General features: G+C 42.6%; 1 protein-coding gene across 1 annotated transcript in view; it reads left to right on the top strand.

The window, feature by feature from the left end:
• The window catches only part of RANBP10 (RAN binding protein 10), a 557,257-nt gene extending 537,702 nt beyond the window's left edge, over positions 1-19,555 (top strand). Inside the window, exon 14 of the mRNA XM_069217570.1 lies at positions 16,351-19,555. Within this exon, the coding sequence (XP_069073671.1) occupies positions 16,351-16,481 (131 nt within the window). The 3' untranslated portion in view covers positions 16,482-19,555. The remainder of the gene's footprint in view (positions 1-16,350) is intronic.
• Positions 19,556-21,244: the final 1,689 nt, after the last annotated feature.

The following is a 21,244-nucleotide window of genomic DNA, read 5'->3' as shown; positions in this document are numbered from 1 at the left end:
CCAGTTTTCCTGAGGAACCACGACTACCCCACAGGGGACACCAAATGGATGTACCGTCAACGCCCACCAACAAACAAAAACACGAAAGGGAAGGAGGACTACAAAATAATGGAGAATTCCTGCCCAACTACTAGATTGTGGAATAATGCACAGCATGTGAACCCAGAAAATTCTTCAAGCTAGAAAACTACATCAACAGGTTAAAAAATACATGTTAGAATCCCAGGAGTAGGTCATGGATAGTAAAACTCTAGGCTTGTTCAGTGTGTATTAGAGATCAGGAGTGGATTATATTACTAGGGTCTGCCTCAGTAATGAGGGTCTTAACATTTTATGTTTTTTGCGGCTTGCAATGTCATTACCAACTGAAAATACTCTTAAGGTGCTAGATCAGAGATATAGGGTTTCTGTTCATGCTTTTCTATTTTTCCATTGACTTTTAGTTTGCTGTTTTTATATTTCGATCCCAGCACCTTTTTGCTGTTTGTTTTGAAGTTCAGACCCTTTAAATGTTGCTTTGGCATTTCAAGAAACATGATTATCCAGGATTGCAACTTTCATACTTTGACATGTTTGAATTATTCCCTGATGTCAGGCTGCAAACTTGAGGATGTTAATTTAATGGTATACAAATACACTCAAACATCGGTGAACAAAACAGACTGGCCAATCAGATGGCAATTCTAAGCTACACTCTGTCCTAGAGGCTGAGCCGCTTAGATTTTCTAAAGCACATCTGGTGAATGGATTGGAATCTTCTCTGGAAGTTGTATTCCTCTCAGATCCAGTTTTTTTGTCACTGGTTAGCTTTTCTTCTCACCCTCAACCCCCTAATGCAGAAGGTCTTAAACTTCTTTCCATGGTTGGGCAGCAAACCCAGAGGGGCTTATACTGTATTGGCAGGTGCTCCTTCAAGGATGAAAAGCTTATTTAACTCCTTGTAACATCCATGAAGACAGGAAACATATGTTGTGATCCACATAAAAGTGCGTACTTTCCATACATAGGTATGGACATTCTGCCATAGAATGTTCAATTTGTGAGACTTTCAGCTCAATTACTTTTTCAGTATTAAACACCACAATTTGTCAGGCTGTGAAATTATCTCCCTCCAATGGCACATTGGTGTACCATCCTAAAGGCTGATCATCTTGTGGAGCTTGGCATTTTGTATCATCACCTTCATCATCATTGTCATTTCTGACATCTTGACCTATGTTAACCATCATCTGACCTTGTGGAATCCTTGTCTTGGTCTTGTGGATGTTCAAGTAATGATTTGCAGACAGATGGCAGAGGCTCAAGAGTAGTTAGCTGGGAAAAAGCCATGACAGCATTTTGACCTGTGTTGAAAGAGGCAGCAGTTTTGACTGAGAAGGCAAACCCAGAACGATTGGCTGCTGCAAAGAATAAGAAGCCTTCAGGCTGGTGGGGGCAGTCTTTCATAAGTCTTGAAACATTTGTTTCAGAGAGTCAAAGAAGCCAGCAGGGACCTGAATCAGTTTGGACCTTCAGTGCCCCATTGTAGAAACTAAGGTTAATCAGCAAACTGATATCTTTCAGCCCTTGGCTTGTGACTTAACACTTGCTGCCCTTTATAGAACATCTAACATATGCATTGATGGCAGTCTGGTCTACCCCGAGATAGACTCCACTAGTGATTGCTCTATAGCTAGGCATCATAGGCCTGCTCATGGGAGGTCCTGCCTTTATGAGCCTACCTTCTACTCCTGGTACCTTTGTGGTTCAGGCGTCCAATCACAAAGTCAATGCTAATGCTTTTCCCTTTGCCCAGAATGAGAATCACCACTGAGATTTTACCCACCATTCCTCAGCAATTCAGGAATGTGTTTGCACAAACAGTCCTTTATGGACAGGATGCTACTAAGTACATATTCAAGACTGGTCTGGACATGGCAAATGGCATGGGTCGCTCCATTTGCATAAGTATGAACTGACAGTATGCATGGATGCACTAAAGGGTTTTCTGGGATGTGCTGGCATCCCTTATGGATATGCCATATAACAGTACAGGCCTTCTTGGAGAAAAGGCTGATTTTGCATTGGAGCACCTCAGAGACAGATTTGATATGGCCTTGTCCTTGAGCCCGCCAATTGCACCATGAGTATTGAAAGGCAACCCTCACAGCCCAAATGGTTCTTTCATCCCACCAGAAAATATGGTTCCAGCAAATGCTGCAACCACCAACAAGGGCAGCATACCTCTTTCTTTCCATTGCCTGCCATAACTGCAGCCAAACCGCTCCAATTTCCCCTCCCATGGTCCTGGGCAGCTGCTAGGGAGCATTATACAATTTTATCAGTCCAGTTTGTAAGCAATACCTCAGACCAGTGGGTCCCACAGGTTGTTCAACTTGATTACACCCTTGCTTTTTTGTCTAGTTCACTCCTGTTCCTCATGTGGCAGACCATGCCTCAGACCTTACCCAGAAAACTATTTATGGTTGACGAAAGGGCATATCTAGGGAGTTCTAGAGCCTCATAAAAGTTGGGAGTGTTACTTAAAGTACTTTTTGATGATCAAAACAGACGAAGGGCTCCGTCTGCTCTTAGTCCTTTGGTTCTTAAATACCTGCCTGCTGAAGGACATGTTCAAGATGGTGATTCTTCACTAAGGGTCCTCTCTGCCCTGGTTTGTGATGGGGATGGTTGCAGTCCACCTTTGCATGTCGAGGATACTCATACTTTCATACCTCTACAACTGGCTGTTGAAAACAGGCTTGCCATAGTCAATTGTTGAGAACATCGAGGCACCTATCTTCCTGCTTTCCTTTTCTGGATTCTCCATTCCATTCAACTTACTGAAATCCCATTTGCAGTAAATGCAGAGGATTCCCTTCATAGGGGGCCATCCTGGACTCAGTGGTTTCTAGACCTTTCTGCCTCTGCATTGAGTCCTTAGGCATACCGGTTATGATTTTGATGTTTCTTTTTCGCTCCTGTGTTCCATTGAGGTCGGTTCTGAGTCTTCTTGGCCTCCTAGCCTTGCGCAGCCCAGTTGTTCCTTATGGTCGTTGCCACGTATGAGCTCAGCACTGGGTTTGCCTCTTGGCCAACTACTGTATCTCACAGGAGGTATCCCAGGGCCTTCAGTGGTAGCTAACGGAGGCCAATGTAGCCTGTGATAGGCCAGTTTCACTATCCCACAGTAGTGACTGGTGCATTGTCTCTGGGGTGGGGCGCTCCCTGGTTGAAGTGGAAATCGGTGGCCTTTCATTTCCATGGGAGCAGAGGCAGTAGATCAGTTGTTTGGAGCTGCTTGCTATTCGATTAAATCTGAAGTTCTTCCGCCATTCAAGAGGAGGTTGATCCAGGTCCTGGCTGACAACACAACCACTATGTGGTACTGCAACGAGCAGGGTGTGGTGATGCGGGCATTTTGCCAGGAAGCAATAAGATTCTGGTGGTGGCTGAATTCCAAGGGATCTCTGTGATGGCCATCATTTGGTGGGTTTGCTAAATGCCAGGGCGGACAAGGTCTGCAAACGTCATATGGCAGACCATGAATAGTGTCTGCACCTGGACGTTGTCCAAGGATTTGCCCAGGGGAGCATGCATTGGGTAGATTTTTTGCTGCTGTAAAGAATGCATTTTGGCAGTACTTCTGGAACCTGGAGGCTCCAATGGAAATGTAAAGAAGGCAGGCCATGCAGCTTTAAGCAGTCTGCAGTATTAAAAATAGCAAGGGCAGTGGTGGGCTGTATTTCCTCATACTATTTGGATCTCTTGCCTGCATACCATAACAGGCTTCATCCTGCGTGATGTTACACAGAAACATCAAGGGTAATGAATGGATTCAGGCATATCTGGCCCCGTTCTTACTGTCCATCCCCCTCCCCAGTGTACATTTTGACTTATGGAGTAAGGAGGTTGGCATAGGCAGCTTTATACACAAGATGGACCTTGGCTCTCCAAGTAGACCTGATATCTTTCCACCACCAATTGCAGTATATGGCAGTCACAGATTGCTAGTATAACCCAGTGTTTGACTGGGAAGCCATGTGATACTGTGCACAATCAGAAATTGCGAACATCTCTCTATCGGGTGCCATTGGGGGACTGACCTGCGTTGCAGCCCATAGTGGCCTAGAATGTTCAGAGTGTAATGTAGCAAAAAAGATCTTGTGTGATGGGATAGGAATGTTTGTAAAGAGATACAGGAATTTAGGACGACTACATTTTTAATCAGGGCTGCTCTACAAGTAAGCGATGATGGTGCTTTCACCTAACTATCAAACTGATTCCTTTGCTTCTCATGGGATGGAGCATAATTCTTTCAATAGCTTACCTTCATCACAGTGTATATAAATCCTGAAGTATTTCACTGATGTTCTTTACCAATGTATTCTCTCTCCAGCTGCCTCATGCCTTGCTCAAGAGGGAAGAGCTCAGTTTTCTTCCAATTCATTTGAATCCCACAAAACAATCCAAATCATAATGTTGCTATTGTGAGAGGGCAAAAGAGAGCTCTTTTTGTGTTGCAAATAACTGTCATCAGTGTACAGTGACACTAGTCTAGTCCGGAATTAAATTCCCCTATGTGAGTAGCGTTACGTGAACCTACAGCCTAGCAGCTGCAGTACCAAGGCAAAAAGCAGGTGTGACCATGAGCAGTCCTGGTGTGTGCCATTGCCAGTCTGAAAGGGGATAGATTTCTAGCCATTTACCAGGACACTCCAGTCAGTTCTGTATATAATATTCTAATAAGGCTTATGGTATATAATGCCCTACTGCAGTAACTTTAGGCAGTTTTTTAAAGACCAGATTTAATAGCGAATAGTGGCCAATTTGATAATTGTTCAGTCTCCAATCCCTCAGTATATTCTTCTACCCACTTCAGTGGCAGAAAGTGTTTATATGCTATATAAAACTTGTCAGTTAGGAAGCCTGGAGGCTTATTTCCTGCAGAACCAACTTTTGCCATTTACATTTCATCCACATGAAGAGGCTCCAGTCACAAGGTACCCCTCTCCCCCCCACCCCATTCACCAGAGACATGCCACCTCAAGGTACTCATTAATGCATTCAGATTTTGGTGTCCCCTAAGTTGCATATATGTTAGTATATAAGTCAACAAATACTTTAGAATAGCCTCACTGCTGTACACTCGTTCTCCTGCTTTCATGTAGATTGCTGTGATGGCATTGAGGTCTGTGTTTATTGTTTATACTTGCTGTGTTTTAAAATTTGTAGCCTTCCGCATTTTGCAGCTAGCCTTGCATATGTGCTGTAGGACGAAAGTAACCACGTGGGCTCCATTTTAAAGACAATTACGATTTCCTAGTGTATAAGTAGGTCTACTGTAAAAGGGCATATCTACATTGTACAGGTCTTGTATGCTGTCTCCGACCTCTACTTCGGATGGGGATTCAGCCCACAAACCTACTATGAAATGAGGTTGAGGCCATGTTTTAGATTCTGATTAGGTTCCTCTATGGAACCTGCACCCTTCAGATTACATCTGCATTGCAGATGTCAAATAAATGGGCTGTTGCTCTACAACAGTAGTGTCTTGAAGCATTCCAGTCCCAACTTACCTACCCCAACCACCCTGAATAGCTGGTAATCTGTCAAATCGATTTAGTCCGACAGGTCGAATTGTAGTGCTTATACTGCTATAGTCAGGCTACACTGGTAGGCCATACACCATGTTTATACTGCCACAGTAGTGGATAGCACAATAGGTGCTGCAGCCCTCTAGTGGTATTTAACTTGCAGGTCCAAGGTACACTTTGTACCATATGCTAGGGACTTGTAGTTAAGCTAAATATACCAATTAGGAGTATGCCAACTCAGCCAAGTTATAAGGGTGCAGGCACTTGAATACTGGTTTGCAGGGTGAAGGTGCACATAGTTCTAAAGCCAGCAAAAATATTGAGACCAGCAAATGTTGAAAGATTTGCTATGACCACTCAGAAAAGGCAGAGTTCCAACACCACCTTTAAAGGGAAATAATTATTGCTTCTCTAAACATCAAGCCCAGAAGGAAAACAGAGATGGAATTGCTTAGTACCACTTGACAAAAAAGCTTTAGGTACAGCAGTGCTACCAGTAAATGAGTTCTCCAAACTGGTTGATTTTTATTAAAATGTGCATAAAAGACTCCAAACAGTAGCTTGTTTAGAGCTCTCCATAAGAGCACTGTGTCATGAAGTTTGCAAACATCTTGTGAAATGTTGTACAGTTTCCTTTCTGAATTCTGCTGCTTTTTTAATTAAATCCACAATTGTTGAATTAGGATTGTTGGGAGGAGAGGGCGGAGCCAATTTAGGTGATAGGTGGCCTAGTAGCTCTCATCCTGGCTTTCCTCTGGTGATCGGATCCTGCAGATTGAGACCAAGTTATGGGGATTTCAAAGTGGTGGTGTATGCTGTGAATTCACCTGGAATGGTACAACATGGGCCCATTATTTGCGGTGCAAGCCTATTGCGCTGAACCGTTTCATGGTTCTGGACTGCTGTTCTGAGCTAACAACTTGGATAGACAAAGCTAGGTGGATCTCTCGAGCAGTCAGACCTGTGCCTAGACTGTTGCATCCCTATGTAATGGCTTGAATTGCTCAAGTCCAGGAATAGAATATACTATGCAGAAAGTATGGCTGCCATTATTGGAGATAGTGTGCCTGATGGTGGGCCTTCATCTTCCCTAGTGAAGACCACTTCCCCCTGTCCCCAGTGAGCCTGCCCTTGTCCTATCAACTGACTCTAAGGCGACATCCCATTGGGAGTGAGGGAACTAGGGGCCTCTGGCGACCTTTGGCTGGTGGGGACTGAATCAGCAGTACAGCCCGTTGAGATTGGGAAGAGGCTCTGGCAATTGTCCCCTGAAGACAGGTTCATGAGGCATTGGTCAGAGAGACAAGTTGGCACAGAGGCTGTTGAAATATTGCATTATACCATACTTGTGAGGCATGTCTTTCTTTGCCACTGAATGCTGCCTTCTGAAAGACCCTTGACAATAAAAGTGATGTTCGGTTGTAGGTGTGGAGACAGTTAAGATTTATGGTTGGGGCAATGAAGCCTGCCATCTCTAGAAATGTCAGCGAACGTAGGGCCTTGCAACTCTTTTGCTCCAATAGCCTGTAATCAGTTCCTGGTACACCACCTCTGTAATTTATACCACAAAGTATCCTTTGTCCACTGTACTACATTCGTGGTGTGAGAGTATGGGCAAACAGAGGTTCTCTAGGCCCCAAGCTTCGGTGCTAGTGTCTCGGTGCACCTAACAATGTACTGTAAGATGGACACCAATTTACGGATATTTGAGTTGTCAGAACATATGGAGGGTCTCAACATGAAGATCTGTATAAAAGATTAGCTCACCCCAAAAATGTCCAAAGACTCTCACGTGTTTTTCCCCATTGAACAAGCACATAGAGCACCAGTCCTACCACCTCCTCTGGCAGGTCAGCTGAGGCCTGTAATCACCTTCATTTTGCATTACAGAGACCTACTTCTGTCTCTATTGCCTTTGAAAATGCTACTGTTATGACATTTCATAACTACTTCCAGGCGGCGAAGAAAAACGTGTCTCTGGTCTTACAATAATGCTCCACCTACAGTAGCTCAACATCAAGTGCATGTTGCTGTTCCCTGTGAAGCTGAAAGTCATGGTAGCCAGGAAAACTAATTTTTTGATGGATACATAGGCTATTGTTAGTGGATGCAAATGAGTGATGGACGTCGGATGAGTGAGCCCCAGTCACAATCTGAGTAGAACTAGCAGAGTCTGAGGAATATTCGGCTGAGGGATCAGTGGGAACGACTGATCCCTACGTCTGCGTTACAGGCAAGAGATGAGGTTGTGGTACAGCTGGGTGAGGCAAAGCTATACCTACCGTCTATTCAGCCTGTGTATGCTGGAACAAGTTCCTTGGATGCCTACTGTACTGCGGGGGGCTCCTCAGTGGACTTTGTTCTTTGCTCTCTGTCAACCCAATGACAGCGGCCATACTCATTTAGCCCAGAAGACTGGGCTGCGCAGGGGTTGACGGTCATTGGTCACGACAGCCTGTTTATTCATTAAGAGTTGGCAGGGCTCATACCACACTATACATTGTTTAACAGTTCTCTGTAGCACTTATATATTCATTGTGAAATATGTGCGTGCTTTACAATAAATTGCAACAATCCAATTGGAAAGAAATCACTATAGACATGTCAGTTAATTTGAACAACGATATGGGTGCAGAATAGTCACAGGTCAATCCAAGGTGAGATAGTCCAGTTACCAATAGATCAAGAGAAAGGATTAGCAGTAGTAGCAAAGGTAAATATTGTAGAATAGATGAGGCCCTGCTAAGGGCCTTGACTGAATGCCAGAGGGTTTACTTCGTAATAAATAAAAACGTCAAAAATTACATTGAAAGCACAACACTAAAGAACTATTTCAGGTATTTAAAAACAGTAAAATAAGATAGCCAGTTTAATCCAAGTTGGGATAGTCCTATTAGAAGTAGATCAGATAAGAGTAGTAGCAGACCTTGTCTGATTGTAAGAGAAATGGTTTAGGGCTATAAAAGGGGTGAGAGTAATAACTGGAGTTAATCGCTGTCTGATATATAACTGAGGTGTTTGACTGGTGAGGGTGACCAATGGGCTGAGATATGGAACAGAAAGGTAGGACAAAAGCTGAGTTGAAGAAGAGTAGAACCAACACAAAAAGAGCAGAACAACATAAAAGTTGCATCTTTTGCAGCTCAGAAGTGTAGGAGGTATTGGGTGGAAGAGAATATTCAGGGATTAGGAATTTTTGGTTAGGTGCAGTCTGAATAAGTGAGTCTTTATGAGCATTGAAATGACAGGTGGGTTTCATTCTGTTGGGAGGAATTCCGGAGAATAATTGTATGTCCTGAGAACGTTTTGTTGGCCATGTGTTGCTCTGACAAATTAGAAAGTTGTCTTTACTTAGCAGTCCTCTCAAGCCTTCTGATAATGTTATTAGTTTGGAGAAATTGGGGTGGCAAGTTAGGGTGAAATGCTTTGAAGTTTAGATGCCCCGATTTTAACTTTATACTGCCAGATGTTGCTGTATGTCTGTGAGAATCGGGGTGAAGTAATCACATTACTTGCAGGGTGCAAGAAGTCTAGAAGTGGCTTTGAGAGGGTAGAGGGTGAATTGCAACATGTCTGCTAGAACAGCGTAGCCAAATTCTACTTGTTCAATAAGCTGAAGAAAGTTTTGGCACGGATGGAGCCTTTTGATACTCTACATGAGATGGTAGCAGGATCATACATCTTACTTTCGACCTTCCCATTTTTTAGCATCTTTTATTAAAAAAAAAAAAAAGAGAAAATATGAAAATCAGCTTGGAATCGATTCTCCAGTTCCAAACTGTTTTCCATGCAGACAGATAAGATGGTTGTAATTAACAGTGTCAAATGCTGTTTGAGATCTAGGAGTAGTATGAGGAAAATGCTACCCTCATCACTCGTTTGATGAACATATTTAGAATTTTTAGTGCTGCAGTGTCTGTGCCTTATCCCATTTAAAAAAAAAATGGATTGCTGAGAGGTGAGGAGGATTTCATCATTGATGTAATGAATTACTAATGGGAAGACACATTTTCCGTTATCTTGCCTAGCCATAAAAGGTCGGAAATCAGACAGTATTGAGACTGGGTTTCCTCAGCAGCGGCTTGATGCTTCTGCATTGGTGTGTTTCTGGGAAAGTTGCTTTGATAATATCTTGCTGTAGTGAAAAGGTAGACATTGGCTTTCATGATGTTAAATGGAATGAGCACTCCATATTATGAAGTTGATCAGAGATTTTTACAGGGAGTGCAGAATTATTAGGCAAATGAGTATTTTGACCACATCATCCTCTTTATGCATGTTGTCTTACTCCAAGCTGTATAGGCTCGAAAGCCTACTACCAATTAAGCATATTAGGTGATGTGCATCTCTGTAATGAGAAGGGGTGTGGTCTAATGACATCAACACCCTATATCAGGTGTGCATAATTATTAGGCAACTTCCTTTCCTTTGGCAAAATGGGTCAAAAGAAGGACTTGACAGGCTCAGAAAAGTCAAAAATAGTGAGAGATCTTGCAGAGGGATGCAGCACTCTTAAAATTGCAAAGCTTCTGAAGCGTGATCATCGAACAATCAAGCGTTTCATTCAAAATAGTCAACAGGGTCGCAAGAAGCGTGTGGAAAAACCAAGGCGCAAAATAACTGCCCATGAACTGAGAAAAGTCAAGCGTGCAGCTGCCACGATGCCACTTGCCACCAGTTTGGCCATATTTCAGAGCTGCAACATCACTGGAGTGCCCAAAAGCACAAGGTGTGCAATACTCAGAGACATGGCCAAGGTAAGAAAGGCTGAAAGACGACCACCACTGAACAAGACACACAAGCTGAAACGTCAAGACTGGGCCAAGAAATATCTCAAGACTGATTTTTCTAAGGTTTTATGGACTGATGAAATGAGAGTGAGTCTTGATGGGCCAGATGGATGGGCCCGTGGCTGGATTGGTAAAGGGCAGAGAGCTCCAGTCCGACTCAGACGCCAGCAAGGTGGAGGTGGAGTACTGGTTTGGGCTGGTATCATCAAAGATGAGCTTGTGGGGCCTTTTCGGGTTGAGGATGGAGTCAAGCTCAACTCCCTGTCCTACTGCCAGTTCCTGGAAGACACCTTCTTCAAGCAGTGGTACAGGAAGAAGTCTGCATCCTTCAAGAAAAACATGATTTTCATGCAGGACAATGCTCCATCACACGCGTCCAAGTACTCCACAGCGTGGCTGGCAAGAAAGGGTATAAAAGAAGGAAATCTAATGACATGGCCTCCTTGTTCACCTGATCTGAACCCCATTGAGAACCTGTGGTCCATCATCAAATGTGAGATTTACAAGGAGGGAAAACAGTACACCTCTCTGAACAGTGTCTGGGAGGCTGTGGTTGCTGCTGCACGCAATGTTGATGGTGAACAGATCAAAACACTGACAGAATCCATGGATGGCAGGCTTTTGAGTGTCCTTGCAAAGAAAGGTGGCTATATTGGTCACTGATTTGTTTTTGTTTTGTTTTTGAATGTCAGAAATGTATATTTGTGAATGTTGAGATGTTATATTGGTTTCACTGGTAATAATAAATAATTGAAATGGGTATACAGGGAGTGCAGAATTATTAGGCAAGTTGTATTTTTGAGGATTAATTTTATTATTGAACAACAACCATGTTCTCAATGAACCCAAAAAACTTATAAATATCAAAGCTGAATATTTTTGGAAGTAGTTTTTTGTTTGTTTTTAGTTTTAGCTATGTTAGGGGGATATCTGTGTGTGCAGGTGACTATTACTGTGCATAATTATTAGGCAACTTAAAAAAAAACAAATATATACCCATTTCAATTATTTATTATTACCAGTGAAACCAATATAACATCTCAACATTCACAAATATAAATTTCTGACATTCAAAAACAAAACAAAAACAAATCAGTGACCAATATAGCCACCTTTCTTTGCAAGGACACTCAAAAGCCTGCCATCCATGGATTCTGTCAGTGTTTTGATCTGTTCACCATCAACATTGCGTGCAGCAGCAACCACAGCCTCCCAGACACTGTTCAGAGAGGTGTACTGTTTTCCCTCCTTGTAAATCTCACATTTGATGATGGACCACAGGTTCTCAATGGGGTTCAGATCAGGTGAACAAGGAGGCCATGTCATTAGATTTCCTTCTTTTATACCCTTTCTTGCCAGCCACGCTGTGGAGTACTTGGACGCGTGTGATGGAGCATTGTCCTGCATGAAAATCATGTTTTTCTTGAAGGATGCAGACTTCTTCCTGTACCACTGCTTGAAGAAGGTGTCTTCCAGGAACTGGCAGTAGGACTGGGAGTTGAGCTTGACTCCATCCTCAACCCGAAAAGGCCCCACAAGCTCATCTTTGATGATACCAGCCCTAACCAGTACTCCACCTCCACCTTGCTGGCGTCTGAGTCGGACTGGAGCTCTCTGCCCTTTACCAATCCAGCCACGGGCCCATCCATCTGGCCCATCAAGACTCACTCTCATTTCATCAGTCCATAAAACCTTAGAAAAATCAGTCTTGAGATATTTCTTGGCCCAGTCTTGACGTTTCAGCTTGTGTGTCTTGTTCAGTGGTGGTCGTCTTTCAGCCTTTCTTACCTTGGCCATGTCTCTGAGTATTGCACACCTTGTGCTTTTGGGCACTCCAGTGATGTTGCAGCTCTGAAATATGGCCAAACTGGTGGCAAGTGGCATCGTGGCAGCTGCACGCTTGACTTTTCTCAGTTCATGGGCAGTTATTTTGCGCCTTGGTTTTTCCACACGCTTCTTGCGACCCTGTTGACCATTTTGAATGAAACGCTTGATTGTTCGATGATCACGCTTTAGAAGCTTTGCAATTTTAAGAGTGCTGCATCCCTCTGCAAGATATCTCTCTATTTTTGACTTTTCTGAGCCTGTCAAGTCCTTCTTTTGACCCATTTTGCCAAAGGAAAGGAAGTTGCCTAATAATTATGCACACCTGATATAGGGTGTTGATGTCATTAGACCACACCCCTTCTCATTACAGAGATGCACATCACCTAATATGCTTAATTGGTAGTAGGCTTTCGAGCCTATACAGCTTGGAGTAAGACAACATGCATGAAGAGGATGATGTGGTCAAAATACTCATTTGCCTAATAATTCTGCACTCCCTGTATATTTTTTTTTGTTAAGTTGCCTAATAATTATGCACAGTAATAGTCACCTGCACACACAGATATCCCCCTAACATAGCTAAAACTAAAAACAAACTAAAAACTACTTCCAAAAATATTCAGCTTTGATATTAATGAGTTTTTTGGGTTCATTGAGAACATGGTTGTTGTTCAATAATAAAATTAATCCTCAAAAATACAACTTGCCTAATAATTCTGCACTCCCTGTAATGATCATGGATAGCTCTTCAGTACACATGTGTGAAAAGTTCCCATTTATTCAGCTTTTTCTCTGTTAAGGGTTTAGGGGTTTAGGATGTGGATAAGAAGTTGTTTGCGGTGATGAGGACCTTGTTGTTAAATTATTGTAAGAAATATCCACGTTTGTTGGTTGAGTTATTGGTGGAGATATGTTCAGTGGATGAATTGAAACAGTGTTGTAGCTGGGCTTCTGGACTGATAAACGTTTGTATCTGAAGAAAGTTTGTTTCGGCCACAGATATGGATTGCTTGTATTTTTTCTTAGAGTGTTAAGTTTTGTGAGTAGAAGTGGTGATTTGGTCAGTCTGCAGTCATTTTTAAGTTTGCATATCTTTCTTCTGTTGGAGTTTAATTCACTTGAGTGCCAGGGTTGTGAGGGTTTAAGTACAGTCTATAGCTGAAGAAATGGTATTATCTTAAGACTCAAGTATGGCTTTTAAATTTTCCTTATGTAAGAGTGTAGTTTATGAGTGATATATGCCTCTAAGGCATTCGTAGTGAGATCCTGTAAGGTTTATTTTCCTACATTTTGGAGCATGATTTTAATTGAAGTGAGTTAGCATGAGCGTTATAAGAGAATGGCTTAATAGTCAGGTCAGTTAACATCGATTGAAAGGGCTTTGTCAGATTGAGGAGGGATTTACAATGATGTCTAGAATATGACTTTTTTGTACCTTGGTAATGCAAAGTGCTGGTCATTAAGTTGTAAGAGGGAGTTAAAATGCTTGAAAATTTTGCATTTCTCATTTCCTCAGTTAATATTGAAGTCACCTAGGAATCAGTTGTTTGGAGAAAGTGGCAATGTGGTCTGTTTGCCGTTCAGGGTTAGCCTTAAACTTAGGTGGGTGATGCATTATATGCAGGTAGTTGGTATAGGTTAGAGAGATGGAGGTTGGCAGCCTTAAGGCATTCAGAAGAGGAGTTTGGAAGCTGTAACTTACGAGAATGTGAAACAACATTTGCTGGTAATTTCAATTCCCCCCCTTGAGGTTAGTTTTTCAGTCTTTCCTGATTATATATCATTTTGAGGGACTGAGGAGTCCATGATTGCTTGGGAGTATTGGTTTAGTTAGGGTTCATTGATGAAAAAACTTCCAGTTTGTTGGAAATAATGGTAATAACAGATGTGTCAGGCCTGGACTCGATAATGAAGCATGCCACATAGAAATATGTGGCTGAGAGTCTGTTTATGAAAAAGAGAGCCATCACCTCCCCAAGACCTGGAAATAGAAGTGGCTGAATTTGTTTTTTGGGGGAGGGAGGGAAGGAGTTTGGGGGGGCGGGGCAACCTTTCTATTATAGTTGTACGATTAGATTTATACTGCTGGCACACCAGTCCACGAACAAAGCGTGCGTTTCAAAGCATACATTTTCACAATCTGGGATCTTTTTCGAGGTGACCCACTGCTCCAGTTCGAGGAACTTAAATGTTGCGCTGGGCATTTCCTGCTACATTCCCATCTTGTCCTCATCATAAGAAAACACTTGGCCATGTGAATGTTTGAAGCTTCCATTGTATTTGGTGTTGCATACGTACTTTACATTTGGTAAGGAGAGAAGAGCTGCAACTAATTTAAAAGCGACCCCTCAGTGTTAGTATATCTTTGTGTGCTTTGTTTTTCCCTTATCTGACCTGATTATCTGTAAATGCATTTAGTCATTCAATATACCCCATCCTTAGTTGATGGTGGCCTTTTTCCCCCGCTCCGTGATCACTAGCAGTTATGGGCAATTGAATGGTATATCAGGAGTATACTTTTTTTTTTTTTTTTTTTACCTGCACCATTGGTGGGGAGACGGCCTAACGTCCCTCTGCAACTGAAAACTACTCAGATCCGCAAAACATTGGGTTTTACTTCGTTCAGGATGCTTGATGGTGTTATTCCGTGTGCATATACACACACTTACTGAGAATGGTGTCATGAAAGAACACTGCATGTGAGACTGCACAAAATCACGAGTTCCAAGTAATTTGCTGATGTGTCCCGTTTGGGGGTAACCTACTGCCATTCTTTGTTTTGTGGGTTCCTGCCTAAAAGTGTAGCTGTAAGGTGGGGAGATGGGGTATTCAGCTCGTCCTCTGCCAAATGAGCTTTCCTGCCTTGTGATTTAAACTTGCTATGTTAACAGGGATAAATACTGGCCCTACCGAACTAGTAACGTAAGATTTGTTTATACTTTGAGGAGACTGCACACTAGACCAGAGAGGACTTTTGCTAGGTATAGGGCCCTGCTGTTAACTGGTTTCCCCAGTCAGGACAAGACCAGGCCTAGATCAAGGAAGAGACACTGCCACTGTGGCATGACTCAGAAGACAACAAAGCTGAAATGCTCATTAAGAGAAGTGAGCTCCTGACTAAGAAGACAAACAGCAAGGCTGAACTGTGTGGAGCCTACATGCTCAAGGTTTAAAGGCAGTTCAGGTTCCATTAGGACTGTGCAACCAAGCTGGCTAGAACTGCGAGATATGACAGGTTGGGAAACGTCAAACATGAATTTCAGGACTGTGAGAATGGCGAGTCTGGCAGTCCGCAGTCAGTCTGCTAGCCTAGTGTGGAGTATATTTCTACATATCCAGCAACGGAGATATGGAGTTTTTTTGCTGTTTGCTGCAGGTACTGGGATAACTTCTCTTTGGCAGTGTCCGTCCGGATGGCCAGCTTTCTGAACCGCTGGAACTCTCCTCTTGGCAATAACTGTTGCAGGAATTTATACATTTAAAGTCATTGTTGGCCTTGGACTCTACTTCCACAAGTCCCATTGGATACCTGCGGAATCCCTAAGTCCAGCAGGTGCTCTGCCAGCCAAACATCTGGTCTACAGCCAGCCTTTTCTCGGATATCAAACTAACATTTAGTTAATGTTAATTATTTACGGGGTACCTTGCTGTGAGATGCCTTGGCACCTAGGGCCGAGTCCACCCAGCAAAACTAGTAGACCAGTTGCACCATTAACTAGTCCCTCTGTACCAGTGACTGCCCTCAGTGCACCAGATAATAAGGGGTCCTACAACCTCATAAAAAGTTCATTTGATGAGATTTGGAATAAATTGACATAGTCTTGTTTTCCTTTTTTAGGATTTAAAAAGATTACTTTGCAATTTTAATCCACCCAGGGATTGTAGGCTAATGGGCCAGTTACTGGGTTAACTAACCTGTCAGGGGATTAGAATGCAATAGAGAAACACTTTGTGTGCCAGGTAAGTATGGTCTCTGTGCTTTTGCCATTCGAACCTTCATAGCAAAAGCCCATTGGGATAATGGAATAATTAGTTTTTATACCCTTGCCTTGCTCTAGTTAGCCTTGGGAGTATAAAATCCCCTACAGCATTTAAAATGTACCCTATGTTTACTTTTTGTTTGGCTAGTCAACAACTATTTATTTTTTCTTTTACAGAGTCTCAAAACCTGCCAAAGCAGCCACCACTGATGCTGGCCCTGGGCCAGGCCACAGAGTGTTTGCAACTTATGGCCCGTGTAGGGCTGGGTTCCTGTTCGTTTGCCAGAGTTGATGACTATTTGCACTAGCTGATAGAGGGTGGCTCAGTGAATATGCCCTCATACAAGAACCTTCCCACCACCAACCCATCTCCTCAGGAGGATTTGAGGCCACCTCAAAATCTGTAGAACACTGAACTACATGCAGCCAAATCCATTGCTACCTCCAGGAATCCCCCAGACTGCATTCCCAGAGGTTCAAACTGCTGAAGAAGATACCAGTGGCTCCAGGACTTATTCCTTAAAGTCGATTTCCAATGATAAATCTTAGTTTTTAACAATGAGGCTTGTTGGATTTGGATTTGTGCATCTGCTCTGTGTCCTGTAGGCCATTATGGTCTGCTTAATGGCGATGCCTTTAAGGTTGCCTTGGCATAAACAGTTACCTGCGCTGGTTAAAAATGTATGTAGCCCCTTAATGAACTATGTTTACTTACCATCCGGTGCCACCTAGCTTTTACGACATATTTCACTTACAGCCACTAATGAGTAATTCATTGGCCATTGTGTAAGATGTTTACCCCAGGGCACGAGTAGCTGAAGTCTCAATTCTACAGGATAGAACTTTATCCATCTATACCACTTTGGTTCTCTAAGAATGTCATTCATGGAACTGTAGCTTATCCTTCAGTGTCTACACTGACTGCATTCATATTTTAGCAGTATAATTTATAATATTTTAGTCTTCAACTGGAAATAACGATTTTAAAAAAAGGTCCAGCATACTACATATTTTTGTGTCCTTTTCTTCAGATATTTATTTAGCAACATTTGTTCTTTGATCCAGTGAGACCGACGGATGACTGTAGTCGATTCCAGTTTGAAGTGAGATTTTCGCATGATGCTGGGTACTTCTGACTGCATCAGTCAGTTTATAAAGTTGTCTTGAGCCCAAAGGCTTGCGTCTTCCCAGCAGCTTAGTTGAGAATAGCAAAAGGTGTCGGAAATGGGGCCATTGATTAGTTTGTGGCTCGAACGCATATTTTAGTTAACTGTTTTTAATTAATTATTTTCTTTGGTATCCCACGTAAAGAACATGGCTTCAGCAGTTTTTCAGAGCTGCCCCCCCAGATAGCTTATCTGACAAGGTTAACAAACAAAAGCTGTCCGTCTCCATTAACTGTGATTCTTTTAGATTTTCGCCAAAGGAGTTTTAATACATGCACACTCTAGGGTCTCCTTGCAGACTTCGGCGTGACACGTAGAGCAGTTGTTCCTTCACTGTCCCCCAGGGGATCAGTATTTTTTTTCCACCCTGCCTATTGCTCCTTAGAGCTTCGCCACTGCTGCCCTTCTGGCCCTGTAAATGTCATCCAACCAGGGAAGGACATTTTAGTAAACCTCCTAGTAGGTGCATTGTTTTTTCTTGTACTCGTGTGTTATTGGACAAACAGGACCAAAAGTAAATTAAGGTTTTATGAGGGAGGTGATCTGACGAAGGGCAGCTCCACTGTTATACACAATGTGTAGCTGACAGTTTTACAGTCTCCTGCATGAAACATAAAGCGCGAGTCTCTTGTAATACACCCCTCCTATCTGGATTTTCTTCACTAACTACTGAGGTACCAACACTGCACAGTCTGTGTGGCCTCCTTCCAGCCACATATTTAAATGTCCTCCTACCACAAAACCTAAAACTTTGTAAGAGAATTCCATTTTCATTTCAGCCCGGAGTGTAGTTGTTTTTATTTATTGACGATGTTTGATGCATTTATTGTACTTCTGCACATCGTGTGTTTCAGGAAACGACCAGTCCCTGGGAAGCTCACAGGTTTCAAGATATGACCCTAGGGAAACTTGTACTTTGCTTAGTCAGCCTGGAGTTCCATAGATGAAGGATTTGCGCAGACCCAAAATGAGAAGGGTGGCCAGGTAATACAGGTGCAAGGTACTCCTTGAAGAAAAGTCTAACTTCTGCTGCCAAACCTGCCGACCATCCACTTCACAACACGGAGTGTAAAGCTCTAGTTGGATTGGCAATATATGGTCTTCTCAAGGGCCTAGGCCAGGAGCATGAGCACATCTTTCTTTTATTGTAACATAGTTCTGCTTTCAGGAAGTAACTCAAAAGCCTAGCAAAAGGAACTCCCAGAAAAACTTGCCTGCTACTTCTCCCAGAGATGTGCTTGAAAAATATTCTAACAGATTAATATGTTGTTGTGGACTGTGGGTCGTGTCTGTACCTCATATGTGGCTTTAAATACTTGGTGTTTTCCTTAAATAGCGAACAAATATAGCCACCACTTAATGTGTGTGACGTTGGATTCCCAAACACGAGGTGTACCTGTCTATATGCCTGGCATTTCGTTGCTTCCACAGATGTATGAGAATGTATGCCACGATTTTGTTTGATACCATATCTTTGCTGTGAGTTAAGTAGGGAAAAGGTTGAAGGCACAGAGCAGGCACACACGTCACAGTCCTAAAGGTCTCATTTTGAAGACGTTTAGAAAATCTGAAGTCAACCTCGTGAAAGCACAGTGGTGAGTTCCCTCCTCATGACCACCACTACTCAAAACACAATATTTGAGGGGCTGTTTGAGTTTAGCTGGTAAATCCAGCGCTTGTCAATTTCCATTTTGGTTAAACAAAAAATAATGTTTTTGACTGAGCCACTGCATTTCTTTGTAGACTTTGTGCTGAACTAATTCCCTCCCCAGAGTTCATCAGAAATGGGTACCAGGGGTTCTTATTTTCATAAGTTTAAAACAAAAGAAAAAAAACAAGATTCTATATTATATATAAATATATCTTCACAGTATTTATCTCAGTGCTAGTTATCCGAGCCTCCCCTCTTTTTTGTGGTGCACAGTGGGGGAGGGCAGAATGGGTGGGTGGGGTTGCGAGTGAGCCCTTTTCATTTGGATTCCATACATTAAAGAAGATTCATCTCTTCAGGCTCGGCGCCGGTCTCTTCTTTATTAACCGTTGTCCATTCGTTATTGTCGCTCACACAGAGGAGGGAACGAATTGGGATGGGGCATATTATTTTAATACAAGATATCAAATCCCACATAGTTATATATTCTTATGCTTTTTTAGGAGACATCCATTCATGAGACTGTAGAGTGATGAAATTGAGATTAAAAATCGTTTAAATCTTGTCTTTCTTTCTACTCTATTCCACCCTCTCATGTAAGAGTACTTGCATTTCTGCTTTTTATTTTAAAAAGCTGGTCAAACAGACGAATATTATTTTAGTCTATACTTTGATTTGATTTTCATGGATGAATTACGGTTATCCATGCCTTTTATATTCGGAGTCATACATGATCACATTTTAACTGCTTTAATAATCTCACATTTGATCGGGGGTTACTTTTCAGTAATAAAATAGCTAACTCTTGTATAAGATCTATATTGTACTTTATGGGTACCATGCCATGTAGTGGAGTGGCCAAAAGCAGCTTCAAAAGCTGTCAAATCAGAGCGTTGCTCTCTGGTACAGGCTTGTTTAGGTCATATGAAGCATGCACCGAAAAGTGTATACGAGGGGCATACTGGTTTCCCACTCAGTTGGTTTCTACTGTGTGGGATCCCCGCCCTAATAACGTTTTTTTTTTTTTTTTTTTTTTTTCTTTTTCTTCCACCTCTTCATTCAGATCGGGATGGTAATGTTGCTGCATTTTGACTTTGTTATGCAAGTCGTGTCACAACTGTTTGGAGCAGCAGGTCCGCATTACCTCTGTGTCCTGCTATATACACCTTTGTTTCTTATAGTATCGTGGGTATTAGGTCCATCTGGAAGGGCCTGGCTGGTAGGCAGGGTAAGGGCGCACCAATCCAATAGGAAGCATTGAATTTCATCATAAGAAAATTAGGAAGTCAAAACGAACTATGACACCAGGCATGATCCTGAGCACCTTACCTTGTAAACTAGTGAGGTACCCTGTACATGGACCCTTCCACATGGCTATCCTCTCACCAGTTGTAAGCAATGTATGCTCGTAATGCCTGAAAAGGCAAAAGTACCAGGCTGCAGACTCGTTACCCTATGATCTGATAAACTATTTCAGTCAGATCCACTTGCTAAGGGCCCTTTGGTGGACCAAACTCTCTTCTGCACATCATACTAAATTTTTCCGTCAGGTTTGCGCCTAGTACCTCATCTGAGCACAGACATTCATACCTGCTGTTGCATCTTGGAATCAAGACAGCCTCTCCATCTGCAGGAGTGCTTCAGCCCCATTGTACTGAAAGATGACATTCTTTCCCTGGCACAGTTTGAGAGGACTAAGTTTGTTCTTTCCGATGCTGCTAAAGACTTGCACTTGGGAGTAGGTGCTAGCTTTTCCTGTAGGTGGTTGCTCCTCCACCACCACAGTTGAGCCAGCTCCCACACTGTGCGTATGAAGTGATTGAAAGGGAGGTGTCTATCTGACTAGAGAAAAGAAAGCCTCATTGTAAGGAAAGGTGCAGTTGGTCTGCTTCCTCCGGTGGTGACTCAGAAAAACAAAAAGTAATGGGTGAATCACTGATAAATACTAAAGACAACAGGTGGAATGAATGAGAAAAATAACACTTACTCCAGTATTGGAACTTTCATAGATTCACATGCTTGAATCCTTCCCCATTGTCGGATGAGTCCCAGTGTAATATAGAAGTTATGCTCAAATGTATATATACATTACATGCATTAGGCCTTTTGCTTAGTAACATATGTCATTTTGTAAAAAAAGGACCAAACTCTAGAATCAACCAATCGGGTTACACCACCCTCTAGAACCCTCCTGCGAAGAACAGCCTTCCCTCAGATTTTCCTCCGCATGTCATGCTTAGTAGTCTCCTCTGAG

The sequence above is a fragment of the Pleurodeles waltl genome, chromosome 12 (assembly GCF_031143425.1).
Source record: "Pleurodeles waltl isolate 20211129_DDA chromosome 12, aPleWal1.hap1.20221129, whole genome shotgun sequence".
Lineage (NCBI taxonomy): Eukaryota > Metazoa > Chordata > Amphibia > Caudata > Salamandridae > Pleurodeles > Pleurodeles waltl.
The sequence above is the reverse complement of the archived record's forward strand: the minus strand, read 5'-3'. Positions and strand labels throughout refer to the sequence as shown.